The sequence below is a fragment of the Onychostoma macrolepis genome, chromosome 10 (assembly GCF_012432095.1).
Source record: "Onychostoma macrolepis isolate SWU-2019 chromosome 10, ASM1243209v1, whole genome shotgun sequence".
Lineage (NCBI taxonomy): Eukaryota > Metazoa > Chordata > Actinopteri > Cypriniformes > Cyprinidae > Onychostoma > Onychostoma macrolepis.
This window is the reverse complement of record NC_081164.1, coordinates 2,507,260-2,519,601: the sequence shown is the minus strand read 5'-3', so window position 1 is coordinate 2,519,601 and position 12,342 is coordinate 2,507,260. Positions and strand designations below refer to the sequence as shown.

Below are 12,342 nucleotides of genomic sequence, written 5' to 3'. Positions count from 1 at the left end.
TTTTACTCAGATTAATGGTGCATGATGCTGGCAGAGTCTACTGGCTTGATGCTTGTTAAGTGCTGGCAGGTGCTCTATTATACTGCAGGCCACTTGACTTGCCAGTAATGAGGCAGGCAGGCTTATTACTCTGACATGTCTAAATACCACACACATTCTTCCCCCCGCCTTTCCCCACACACCAGCAGAATCAACCCATTCATCATCTGTTTGATCAAGTACACACATAAATGTAGCAGCTGGTAGATTGACCTTAACACAATTGTTTGAATTCAAAGGCAGCAGGCTTCTATTGCAACCCTTAAAATGTTTTCATGTGAAAATGTTGGATACATATCTAGTTAATGGATGATTCAAGAAAAACAGACCGCTGTCATTATAGCCTCTCAGTATAATAAGACTATTCAGCATCAAATGCATAATATTATTTATTCTTGTGACCCATAATACAATCATATAAACTTGTAGGCACACATGATGTCTATGCAGGCATTTCATCAAAACAATATTACATTTTACATATCGGAACTCCTACTGTATAACAGAAACCCACTGTAAGCTTTGGGACTGAGCATCCATAATAGCTACATATCGCCATCAATTCTCATTAGCAACATTTGCACAGATTCAAGTTAAATATGGCATTAAAGGTCTCCAGTACTCTAATATAGTTAATAAACAGCTGTTTACATCACTCTAACCAGACAAGTGAGTTTCAATACAGTATAGCACTTGAACTTGATTACAAGACCTGTCATGCTAAAAATATATAATTACAAAATATATATATCACTCTCAAAAGCACTTGCTGATATTTCATTAAATATGTGTAAACACATCTACAATAGTTGATAGCTCATGTTAGTTCATTTGAAAAAGCACTACTGCCAATTATTAGTCATTTTATCAGCAGTTAATATTAGTGTTTACAATATTCAAAAATGAATCAGCCACACTGCAAAAACTGATTTTCTTACTAAGTATTTTTGTCTCGTTTTCTATTACAATTAACTCAACATTCTTGAATCAAGATGCATTTACTTGAGAAGCAAAATGACTTAAGACATAAAGTCTTGTTTTGTGAAAAAAATGATCAAAAATGTGCTCAAAAAAGAAGAACAAATATCTGTCAGTGGTGTAAGAAAAACTATTTTTAAATCAAAAGGTAAAACAAGATGTACCAAAAAAAACGACCAAAATACTAAGAAAATCTCTATTTTTTTTGGGCAGTGCAGTTTTCATTTAAGTTTTACAATTAATTAATGTTTATGTGAATTTAGCTGATCTTTCCTTTCATGCTACAATATCCCTTGATACAAATACTGTACTAGGAAAATAGTCAACTCCCTTTTCAAAAAGCAAATTTCTAAACTCCTTATTATTAAAAAAAGCCTAAAAATAAAACTATAGCCTAAGCTTTAATTCTAAGGCATATGGAAGTAAAATAAAACTACAGCAGCCTTACTTAAATCTTTGATAATAAATTGCACAACTAACACAGCAACAACCATTTAGCTTATTTTGGTTGACTACTACCTTCATTACTGGCTGCATGCCTTGACATGTTCCCATTCAGCTGATATATGCAATCATGAACTGCCATATATGATGTATTTGTTATACAGTGCATTAATATGCTGCAGCCCAGCCTGTGCTGTAAGGACTGATTTTACTGCTTTTTGAAATGTCATATGCAATTGTTAGTATACATTATTGATAAAAGAAAGGGTATTAGTACTGCCATTGGGTTCATGCACATCAGCCCATCTTTTTGTGGTCTAGAACAGAGTAGAACAGGTTGGTTACTAAAATCTGGTTCACATCTGTGACAAGCTAGAGAAGTTATTAAAAGTGCTAACTTCACGGATTCTTTAGGTATTTCTCCACAGGAAAACGTTTCAAAGAGCTAGAATTTCTGAATAATCTGTATAATTTGTAATATGGAAAAGAGCAGCCAGCATATTCTTCAAAAATGTTACTTTTGTGTTCCACAGAAGAAAGAAAGGTTTACCACTGTCTCACTGAATCATTGTTCCTGTAAAAGTGTACCTTGGTATGTGTCCAACATTCTTGTTTTCAGGTGTAAACAGTGCTAGCCAGAGCATCGTGAAAGCGAAACCGTTTTGGTTTTCCAAGCACACTTTGGTTTTTCACATGACCACACATTTGCCTTTGAGCTTCTCAGCTCGTTTTTGCTGCTTGCTCTTCTTGCCATCGATCTGAAGGCTAACAGTTCTGCGTTTCTCCAAATTAAGCAGCTCTTGAAACAGCTCCTTAACGTTGTGGTTTGTCTTAGCCGATGTCTCCATGAAGGCACATTTCCACCTCCTGGCCAAAGCCTCTCCGTCACTGCTCTCCACTTCAAGAGCGTTCACCTCGTCATTCTTGTTGCCCACTAGCATGATTGGGATGTTCTCGATGTCCCCCTTAATCAGGCAGATCTGCTCGAAGATGGGCTTGAGCTCTTCCAGAGACTGTTTGCTGGTGATGGAGTAGACTAAGATGAAGGCGTGGCCTTTGGTGATGGACAGACGCTGCATGGCGGGAAACTGGTGACTGCCCGTGGTGTCTGTGATCTGCAGCGTGCAGATGCTCTTGTCGCAGCTGATCACCTGCCTGTAGGTGTCCTCGATAGTAGGGATGTAGCTCTCGCGAAAGGTTCCCTTCACGAAGCGCAAGACCAAGGAGCTTTTGCCCACTCCTCCGGCTCCAAACACAACCACCCGGTAATCATTGCTTTGTTCTGGCATGGTGTCGCTCAAAATGACCTGGATGGGGACAAACTGTAAGGAATGATTATGAAATACAAGTACAAAGTGTACAAAAGCTGTCACTGGAGTGGTACCTTTTTAAAAGGTACTAATGTGCACACTATAGGTCAACCTGATCTCATGAAAGTGCGTATAAATAGTACGCCAAATAAAAACAAAAACTCGTGGTATTGATACGCAAAAATGGACTTTGGCGTGTATATGCTACGCGATGGGTAGGATTAGGGTTGTGGGGTAGATGCGTATCACATGCACGCGAAAACTGAATTATATGCACGCCAAACACGTGCGTGTATCATATGAATGCCAAAGTCCATTTTTGCGTATCAGTACTACGAGTTTTCATTTTTATTTTCATGAGACGGGCTCTATATAGGAACAAATATGTACCTAAAATGCACTTTTTAGCTTTGCAAAGGTGTACCATACCAGTGACAGCTGAGTGTACCAAAAGTTGTCAATTTAAAACACAGCATTTGCACCACTCCTAAACATAAAATCATCATGTTATATAACACCAGATACCTACAAATGGGACACTTTCTTATTGCCTTTGACATAACATGAATTCATGCATGAATCTGACTTTTCTACAAACATTATACAGTATAATATATGAAGCATATAAATAATGTAAGACTTTTAAAAATGAATGCAATTCAAATCAAACTAACCTCAGCTTTTATATGAAATGTTTCACATAAAACCAGAGTCAGTAGAGATAGTGGCCAATGAGACCTCTGCCAGTCTGATTTGCACGTTTCCCTGATTATTACGTTTCCCTTATTCGCTCGATACGGGAGCAGCATCTACTCAGTGAGCACATGGAGGATGCGAGCAAAAACGGCTAGTGGAAATATTTTATTTGTATTTTATTTTATTTGGCAGTAAACTGATGCAGCGCTGTCGGACGGTGCAGGCAAGATGCGCAGAAAAAAACAGGCAAGATAAAGGACAAAGAGAAACCAGCCGTGAACTGTGAGTACCACCTATACCTTTACGATTATTTGATATATAAGAAATTATGCATAATAAACACGGTGTGTTTTAAATCATAAATAATGTATAAAAACAAAAGACTGTTCAAATTTAAGTCGCGGGTTTGGAATGGATGCGATTCTAAACTCACCTAAATGTTGATGTTTAAAGACTAAATTCCTGTTGTCATGTCGCGGTAGACGATGGAAATGATGGGATTTGGGCTGTTTTTTTTTTCTGGTGGTTTGCGATTCCTCTAAAGATCCATCTGAGGCATGACTGATATTTAAAGGGGCAGCGCTGTTTCCTGCAGGCGCTGACTCTCTCCCGTTCTCGCCCTGTGACGTCACGAGGGATTTCAGTGTTTCTCCCCTGCTGCTGCAAAACACATGGGTCCATATGAACAGCCCTCATTTGTGGTGTGCAGTCTGCCAACATTCGGTTTTATAAAGTTTATAAGGCATACAGACTTCGTTCATACTTTCTTTTGCATCGTATTCAGCTTTAGTTGTGCCATCTGTGTCAAGTCACCTTAAGGCTATTTATATAGCAAATTATACAATACAAATTGTTTCAAAGCAGCTTTGCACGGATGAACAATAACGATGCTTGGCTTTTGTGAAGTTAAGAAATTTAAGATTAAAATGTGCTGAATGTTTAACATTAAAAAATATAAACACATAGCAATGCCAATATATGTGACTCTGCAGCACAGAAGCAGTCATAAGCAGCTCTGGTATATTTGTAGCAATAACCGACAATACATTGTATGGGTCAAAATTATAAATTTTTCTTTTATGCCAAAAATCATTAGGATATTAAGTAAAGATCATGTCCCATGAAGATATTTTGTAAATTTTCAACCGTAAATGTATAAAAACGTGATTTTTGATTAGTAATATGCATTGCTAAGGACTTTAAAGATTTTCTTAATATTTAGATTTTTTTTTTTTTTTTGCTTCCTCAGATTCCAGATTTTCAAATAGTTGTATCTCAGACAAATATAGTTCGATCCTAACAAACCATACATCAATGGAAAGCTTATTTAGTCATTTTTGATGTATTTCAAAATTGACCCTTATTACTTGTTTTGTGGTTCAGGGTCACATATTTGCATACTGAACTGTGATTGGCTTTATCTCTCCTGCATAGTCCTGTATTTAACAATTCACAAGCACCTTTGCACTGCAAACTGTCTGTGGCTGTTTACAAAACCTGAAAAATGTTGCCTTTTCTGAGGGGGAAAAAATACTCAAAATGTCCTATGCTTTAAATGTCATTTTTATAATGTTAATTTTCATATTGTTTGACTAATGTTTGAAGCAAAATACATTCTAATACATAAGTAAACTGTAAGCAAACCAGCTTGCATTCATACAGACAAGAACAACACAACGCATTTTCTGTAATGCTGACCAGAAAATAACAAAAACATGTATTTTTACATAGATGGAAACATATTTCTATCAACCCTTTTTTTTGTAATACTGTTACCAAATCAGAAAATAACATAAAACGTATATTTTTACATGTACTAGTGAACATGAAAACATGTGTTTTACATATATTACTATATAAAGGAGAGATGTAATATACATTTGGAGCTGTGAGTTCGCCATGCAGAAGCTGCTGCTGAATTTGGAAGCACATTCCAGCAACTCTTACCATTTCTTTCTGTGGCAAAAGTAGTAAGATTAGTATGCTAGTATTGGTATGTGTCTCATTTCAAAGACTGCGCCCTCCGGGGTGCTGCATTTGTCATCTACATACATCATTTATAGGCTGTCTCTTGTCAGAAAAGCAACCATTATAAAATGGACTGTTATTCCTTTTGAGGCGTAAATTACTACAGGATATAATGGTGGCTACTTTTCTGAAATTATACAGCATCTCTGACATGTGTGGCCAACAAATGCAACCCCCAGAGCCTTTGAAATGAAATACAGCTATACAGTCTTCAAAACAGGTCTGTAGGTCTAATGGCAGAGGCTTTTCCTCTTTCTTTCAAGCATTTGCTCAGTATCTTGCAATGTGCAATGTTGCTGGGCAGCTTTGGGAAATGTTGCCGTCAATAGGCAACCAGGTGAGACACAGGGCCCACGACCGATCTAAAGCGTCCAGATAGAATTTTGTTACCCATTCTCAATGGGAAAGTGTCCAAGCAACACTGCTCAAAAAAAGTTGCACGGCAAAATTGCTCAAAAAGTTGCCCCGTGTATCATCAGCCTTAGAGAGTGAGTGAATTAGAGAGAGCATGAATCTGCAGTTTGAATTTCCATCAGAAATAGTAGACGATCTGGGTACCTTTGGGATACTCATTTGAACATCCTATGATTTGGGAAACTAATTATAATTTTGAATACACTGTCTGACAGGTAGTATGCAAACTGGGATGCAGCAGCAGTTTCCCAGCCATTGGACATCGGTTCCACTGGGTTTGGTTGGGATGAGAGATTTTTGTTGATCCCATCATGAGACCTGTCCATGGTACTGAATCCCTTAACCACCTGTTCAACCGCTGCAGAGCGTGAATATTAAGGTTGGTTATATTCCTTGCTTTAGTTTCAGCCAAGTGGGTGAGCAACATGCTTTGCAGGGCTCGACCCGTACACCTCTCGTTATAACAAACAGAGTGTAGACGGTGTAATTAAGAGATTCGTTGTGCAGTGTAGAGGGCTTCATTGATTATAATGCAACTTTGTGAAATCGCAATGAACTGAGCGACAGCTTTTAAAGATTATTAAGGGAGTTTGCAAATGTGATATTAAATTAAACAACAGTTCAATAAACAAGAAGTTAATATTAAGAGACGTACATTGTATGACTTTAACAATGTTGCCTGATTTTGCTCTATTTCATCAACGAAACAAAAGCGGTGTTTTGTTTATGAATGAACGTGCATTTTTTAAATGATTCTAGTGAGTCAATGATTCAATTACCCATTCCTAAAGACAGCGCCTGCGTCCCAATGTGCATACTATCCATCCTAAATTCTATGTGATATTAGTCATTTTCAATACTATTTAGGGCAGATAGGGTGGATAGTATGCATATTGGGACGCAGGGTTTCACTTGCTTCATTCCTGAATGAATCAACCGTTCAAATGAATCAATTGAATAAATGATTCAGTGATAAAATCAGTGACTTGCCGCCACCTGCTGGCAGTTTTATTTTTATAGTGTCATTTCAGTTTATTTAAATCATTTCAATCAAACAATAGTTCTATATTCGAAATTTTATATTTAAAACATATAATTTCACAACATTGTTATGAATTTAAAACATCCATGCCGCCTCTGAGTCTCTGTAGATGTCAGTAAATTGACCTTCATGCCACTCTGTGTTCTTCTGTGCCACCTTTGTAGCGGAAACTTTTGATTGGTAACTTCTTATTCTACCTGTTCTTATTCTATTTTTTATTTTTTTTAATTAGAAATTTTGGAAAAGCTTGTAAATATAGATTTTTGAATTTGACATAATTTGACATATACCTTTAATAAAATTTGAAAAAATGGCATTACAAAAATGCCCCTGTAAATCACTTTAAGGAGTCAAATATTACCTTATAATGGGAAGGCTAATTTTTGTTATTGATCAGAAGGTGCTCCTGAATTTTTGACATTGCTCTTAAATTCTTTTGATTAGGAGCACAAGTGTAATAAAAAGATTTCATACACTATTCCATTCAAAATCTTGGAGTCAGTATAATTTATATTTATTTATTTATTTTATTTTATCCTATTTGGGGGGTGATAGAAATTAATACTTTGATTTAGCAAGGATGCTTTAAATTGACCAAAAGTGATGATAAAGACATTTATAATGTTGCACAAGATTTCTATTTTAGACAAATGCTGTGGTTACATATTTTTTGAGCAGCCAATCAAAATATTAGAATGATTTCCAAAGGATCATGTGACTGGAGTAATGATGCTAAAAATTTAGCTTTGAAATCTCAGGAATAAATTAAATTAAATAGAAAGCAGTTATTTTCAAAATTTTACTGGTTTTGCTGTACTTTGGATCAAATAAATGCAGGCTTGGTGAGCAGAAGATAATTCTTTAAAAAACATGAAAAAACTTACTGTTCAAAAACTTTTGACTGGTAATGTATACCAAGTTATTTACCCCTGCCAGTCCCTACAGCTGACTTTTGCCCATGCTTAATGGATGACTAGGACTTTGTCAAATTTCAATTTCATTTAATTTCATCTAAATGGATTAAACATTTGATGCTTTTAAAATAACTTCCTTTCTTTTTGCATAATATATATTTACATAAAGTATTTGCATTACACATTTCAAATGATAACAGTCCCAAGTACAGTACACATACAGTACATGTGTTTGATAAAATCGTCTTTGATCAGTTTAGGAAAATAAACGGCTGCTAACCACAGCGTCTATTGGTGTAACAGATGTGGTCGCTATGAACGAGTTTCAGTTGTTCTGAAGCATTGTGCTGCCCCCTCCTGAGAGCAGATGAAACTTCACAAACTGACCCCTCACATTACTTAAAAACTCACTGCATTATTCATTCAGCGTATTAGAGTGATTTCTGAAGGATCATGTGACACTGAAGACTGGAGTAATGATGCTGAAAATTCAGCTTTGATCACAGGAATAAATTACATTTTATTATAATGTTCAGTTAGAAAATAAATTGTAATAATATTCAGTTTTAACTGTATTTTTGATCAAATAAATGCAACCTTGGTGAGCAGAAGAGACTTCATTAAAGACATTTAAAAATCATAATGTTTCCAAACATTTGACAGGTACTGTACTTTAACCTCAAGTGCATGTTCCAGGAAAGAAAGAAAGAAAGAAAGAAAGAAAGAAAGACAGACAATGAATTGCTGTCTCCATTTGCCAGGTCCCCACATATCATAAAGCGTAAAATGCGATCCAAGGTTCAGAGTTTAAATGTCACTTTGTTGCGAAATTCTTAGATGATTGTTTGTAGCACAACTCTGCATTTCTCTCTGTTGCTAGGATGAAACACCCTCTGTGTTGGCATTTGTAGCATAAGATATATCATTTTAGCATTTATTATAATTGCATAAATCACATTTTTAAAATACACGTCGTTTTATATAATCACAGACTGGCATTCAGATATAATGCAGAACATTGTGAACAAAAGTAAACAATTTAATTTGTACATCACAGCTGGGTTCAGCTCAATGAACCGCAAAAACACATCTGCTCTTCCTGCTAGTTTACGGATTATAAACCTTGCATATATTAAACATGTGCATTTACAGTTTAGTTTCTGATTTATGTGAAGGCTGTGGCTTGCATGCTTCAGTTATTGATTGAAGTTTTTATGAAATGTTAAGCAAAGCATTGCTTACTTGTTCTCATGTTGAAGTTTTATCTCAATAGATGTGTACTAAATAGGAGGATTATTTGGTCTGAATGTACTGATTAATACAAAGTCATCTTGATTTAATTTAAAAACCTTTTTCCAGGATATTTTGAATGTTATGAACTGTAATGCAAAATTTACCTAAGCAAATGAACATTTTAGTAAATCTCATGGATTATTCCTTGGGCAACTCCTTGAATGAAATATCTGCTATTATATGTTTTTGTTCTCAGATAGAAGAGGAAGTCAAAGATAGGACAAAAAACTGAAGTGAAGGAAGTAGGCAGAAGTTTCTCAAAATGAGGAAGTCTACAAATAGTTCCATTTACTTACTGAAGTTTGTGTCAGTACAATAACAGCAACTAAAATTTTCAGTACACCAGTATTCGCTCAGTTTCGGTTTAATCTTAGCACTGGTGTTCCTGAATTGGCAGCTTCTTTTGAACTGTCCACTGAGTTTTTGGTCATACCACATCCTGCTCAGTTCGACAGCTTATTTGAATATGGTATGTAGTCACTGTCCAAAGTGAGGGGAATCAAACACTTTGCAAGGTAAGACCATGTCTGTTCAAGTAGTACATAAGATTTTGTTCTCAAATATGATGTTAAACTGGATGAATTCTTCAGGCTGTGTGAATTAAGCGTGAATTAAAGCAATTAAGTGAATGATGAGAAGAAACGAATCTAAACACTTTCAATTACAATTTGATTTGATTTCGTATGCAGTGTTGTATTATAAAATTAGAACGATCGTCATGCAGTATGCATCATATAAAATATTCTAATAGTAAATCTTAATATATTGATATGGAATCATGAAAATAAAAGGCAAAAGTTCTAGTGAAACTATTGAAATTATCTATAATATCTCACTTTGTTGTGGCATTACTTGATCTGGCGTTATTTAGCTACTTTGAAGCAAAAAAGCAAAAAGCAAAGCTGTTCAAAAAAATATCAGATGTTTCGTTGCCTTATTGTGGTCTGATATTTGTTTTAAAGAAGGCAATTATTAGTTTGTGATTATTGATTAAATAACAATTTGTTTAATGTATGTTAATAATTCAACAATCATTTATTAATGATTTGCATATAAAAATCTTGAATATTTGCATTGATGTTTTTCACGTCATATAAAATAAACATAACACATAGTGAGGTCCAAATGTCTAAATTGTAGATCACTACGGAGACTTTGGTGTTCAAAATATCATTAAAAAGGGGAAAAAAAACTTAAAGTTACAGGATTTTGAAACTTTTACGAGAAAGATGTTATGACAAACATAACAAATACTGCAAAATGATGTTTTGAAACATTTTACTTACATTGTTACCATTTTTTACTGTGTTCTAATATAATTTATAACGAATGAACTGTATAATTTAGAAGTTTTCTCACTATTGCTCTTTTCAATATATATACATTATTGTCCAGAGTTTGTTGATTATTATTAGTAGTAGTATCTTACACAAAGCCAAACTTACTTAAAAGATCATTAGAGCAACCTATTTATATCTTAATATAGGGCATGATATTAGCTTAAAATTAGGCCATTTTAGCTTAATAAAACACTTTAATAAAATACATTTTATAATAGCTCACAAAAATGCCAAAGATTTACTAGTAGTAAATTACATATTTAAAACTTGCACGTCTAACCAGTGGCACACGTCTCTGTAGCTAGATATGTTTTATGTTTTAAGTCATTGTGCTGCTTCGCTGCATTTACTGATTTAATACAAAGCTACAACCACATTTTCCATTGCAAACCTTGCATTTTGCTGTTATAGGCTTCAATAACACTGACCTGTTCTTGCTCAGCCAATCTGGCTTCTTCTTTATGGAATCTTTTGTGGTTGAATTTGATGAATCTTCTCGAACTTGCTTCTCTTTCATGCATGAACACGAGGCCCTGAGGTTTTGTATTAGCGTTTGTGTTTGAGGTTGCTTTTTAGTAAGTAAAAAGGCTAGAGGATGTATTTTCTGTTTGCTTCATTTGGCATTTTGACAAATACTTCATTCACATAATTTCTCATTATTGGTAATAATAGGAAAATGAATGTATGTTTCTATAGAAACAAATGAAGCAGAATGAAAATGAATTAAAAAATTGTTTTAAAAAATACATTGTGATGCTGATAAGAGTGTACTGTATTTCACTGGATCAGACTGTAGTCTGGCTTTCGCTGATCACTAGATAACAGGTGATCAAAAATCAAAACAGTCGTCTCAAGATGTATCAGTTTAAACTGGGATTAAATTGCAGAAATGAATTGTTAGTTATGTTTATCGTTTGTGGCACAGCACAATGTTGCATTAAGCATGAAATGGCTCATTTCCATGTAAGGTGTTCAGTTGTGTGACCTTGATTTGTGCCCTTGACGTGAGCGGATTCATCTGCTTGCCGTGTATCATCTTTAAGTGCCTTAAACATCTCATGGGAGTGGGCTTAAGTTGTAGTAGAGGCTGAATGTTATTGCAAAAGACTTGACCGCTTCCTCTTTCTGCGTGAACTAGTTTCTGAGCGCCACATGTCTTTTAACTTCTTACCCAAGTTAGAGTTTGAAATATACATAGACATGCTTTGTAAGAACATATTTGCTTAAAAAGTGGGGAAAGAACATACAATTGTGTGTTTCTCATTATCTTTAAAACCTTTTTGATCTATAAAACTGACTATATTTTGTATATACAATGTGGCTACATATAAATGTAAAAACATTTTTGAAATGGATATGGATCTGAAAGGGAAAAAAGCCCAAATGTAGCTTGTATACATAGAAACTCCTGAGTTTTGCATGAGCTGTAATTTTATCCATCATTTTTTTCACTTTTCCATTTGTGTTATTTCATAGTTTACTATTGTAGAAAATGTGGGAAACTGTAACAACAAAGAACGAGTAATTACATAGTGAAACAAATCTTTATAAAAGTTTTGTTTTTAATGTTTCTTCATAAAGTTTGACATGCCAAATGCAAAAATTACTTTGTGTGTTTGATTAAAATATATATAACATATATATTTAAAATATATATATATGTTAACAGCTTATACAAGCTAGTCTGTTCATAAAAATGACATGACACATGCATAATAGTCAAGTGACCTTTATTTATATAGCGCTTTTAACAATACAGATTGTGTCAAAGCACTTAACAGTATCAAATTGGAGGATAGAGTGTCAGTAATGTATAATGATAAGATTAAACACTCAATTTTCAG

General features: G+C 34.7%; 2 protein-coding genes across 8 annotated transcripts in view; one reads left to right on the top strand and one right to left on the bottom strand.

Annotated features, from left to right (window-relative positions):
* Positions 1-260: 260 nt before the first annotated feature.
* LOC131548364 (GTP-binding protein Di-Ras2) lies at positions 261-4,050 on the bottom strand. Of its 4 annotated transcripts, none has more exons than XM_058789611.1 (2): positions 3,901-4,048; positions 261-2,783 (listed from the first exon to the last, which is right to left on the bottom strand). In XM_058789611.1, the coding sequence occupies exon 2, from the start codon at positions 2,748-2,750 to the stop codon at positions 2,151-2,153; it is 600 nt and encodes a 199-aa protein (XP_058645594.1). In that variant the 5' UTR covers positions 2,751-2,783; positions 3,901-4,048; the 3' UTR covers positions 261-2,150. The 4 variants fall into 4 exon arrangements, with proteins under 4 accessions (XP_058645594.1, XP_058645591.1, XP_058645592.1 ...); XM_058789608.1 differs by lacking the exon at positions 3,901-4,048 and adding an exon at positions 3,446-3,732; XM_058789609.1 differs by lacking the exon at positions 3,901-4,048 and adding an exon at positions 3,446-3,732 and having other exon boundaries at positions 261-2,768.
* syk (spleen tyrosine kinase) overlaps positions 3,609-12,342 on the top strand; it is a 25,156-nt gene continuing 16,422 nt past the window's right edge. The window contains exon 1 of one of the 4 annotated variants that reach the window (XM_058789605.1): positions 3,609-3,749. The gene's annotated coding sequence lies outside the window, so the exon portion shown is untranslated. Of the gene's footprint in view, positions 3,750-6,146; positions 6,289-9,461; positions 9,674-12,342 lie in introns of those variants that run through there. The other 3 variants (XM_058789606.1, XM_058789604.1, XM_058789607.1) reach the window with 3 other exon arrangements.

What these genes read in the sequence shown, in the direction of transcription:
- LOC131548364 (XM_058789608.1), bottom strand. Translation starts at nt 3,580, where the DNA reads ATGCTGCTCCCGTATCGAGCGAATAAGGGAAACGTAATAATCAGGGAA. An exon ending in CATTTCATATAAAAGCTGAG is followed by an intron (nt 2,784 to 3,445) that starts GTTAGTTTGATT and finishes CATTCCTTACAG; the next exon opens with TTTGTCCCCATCCAGGTCAT.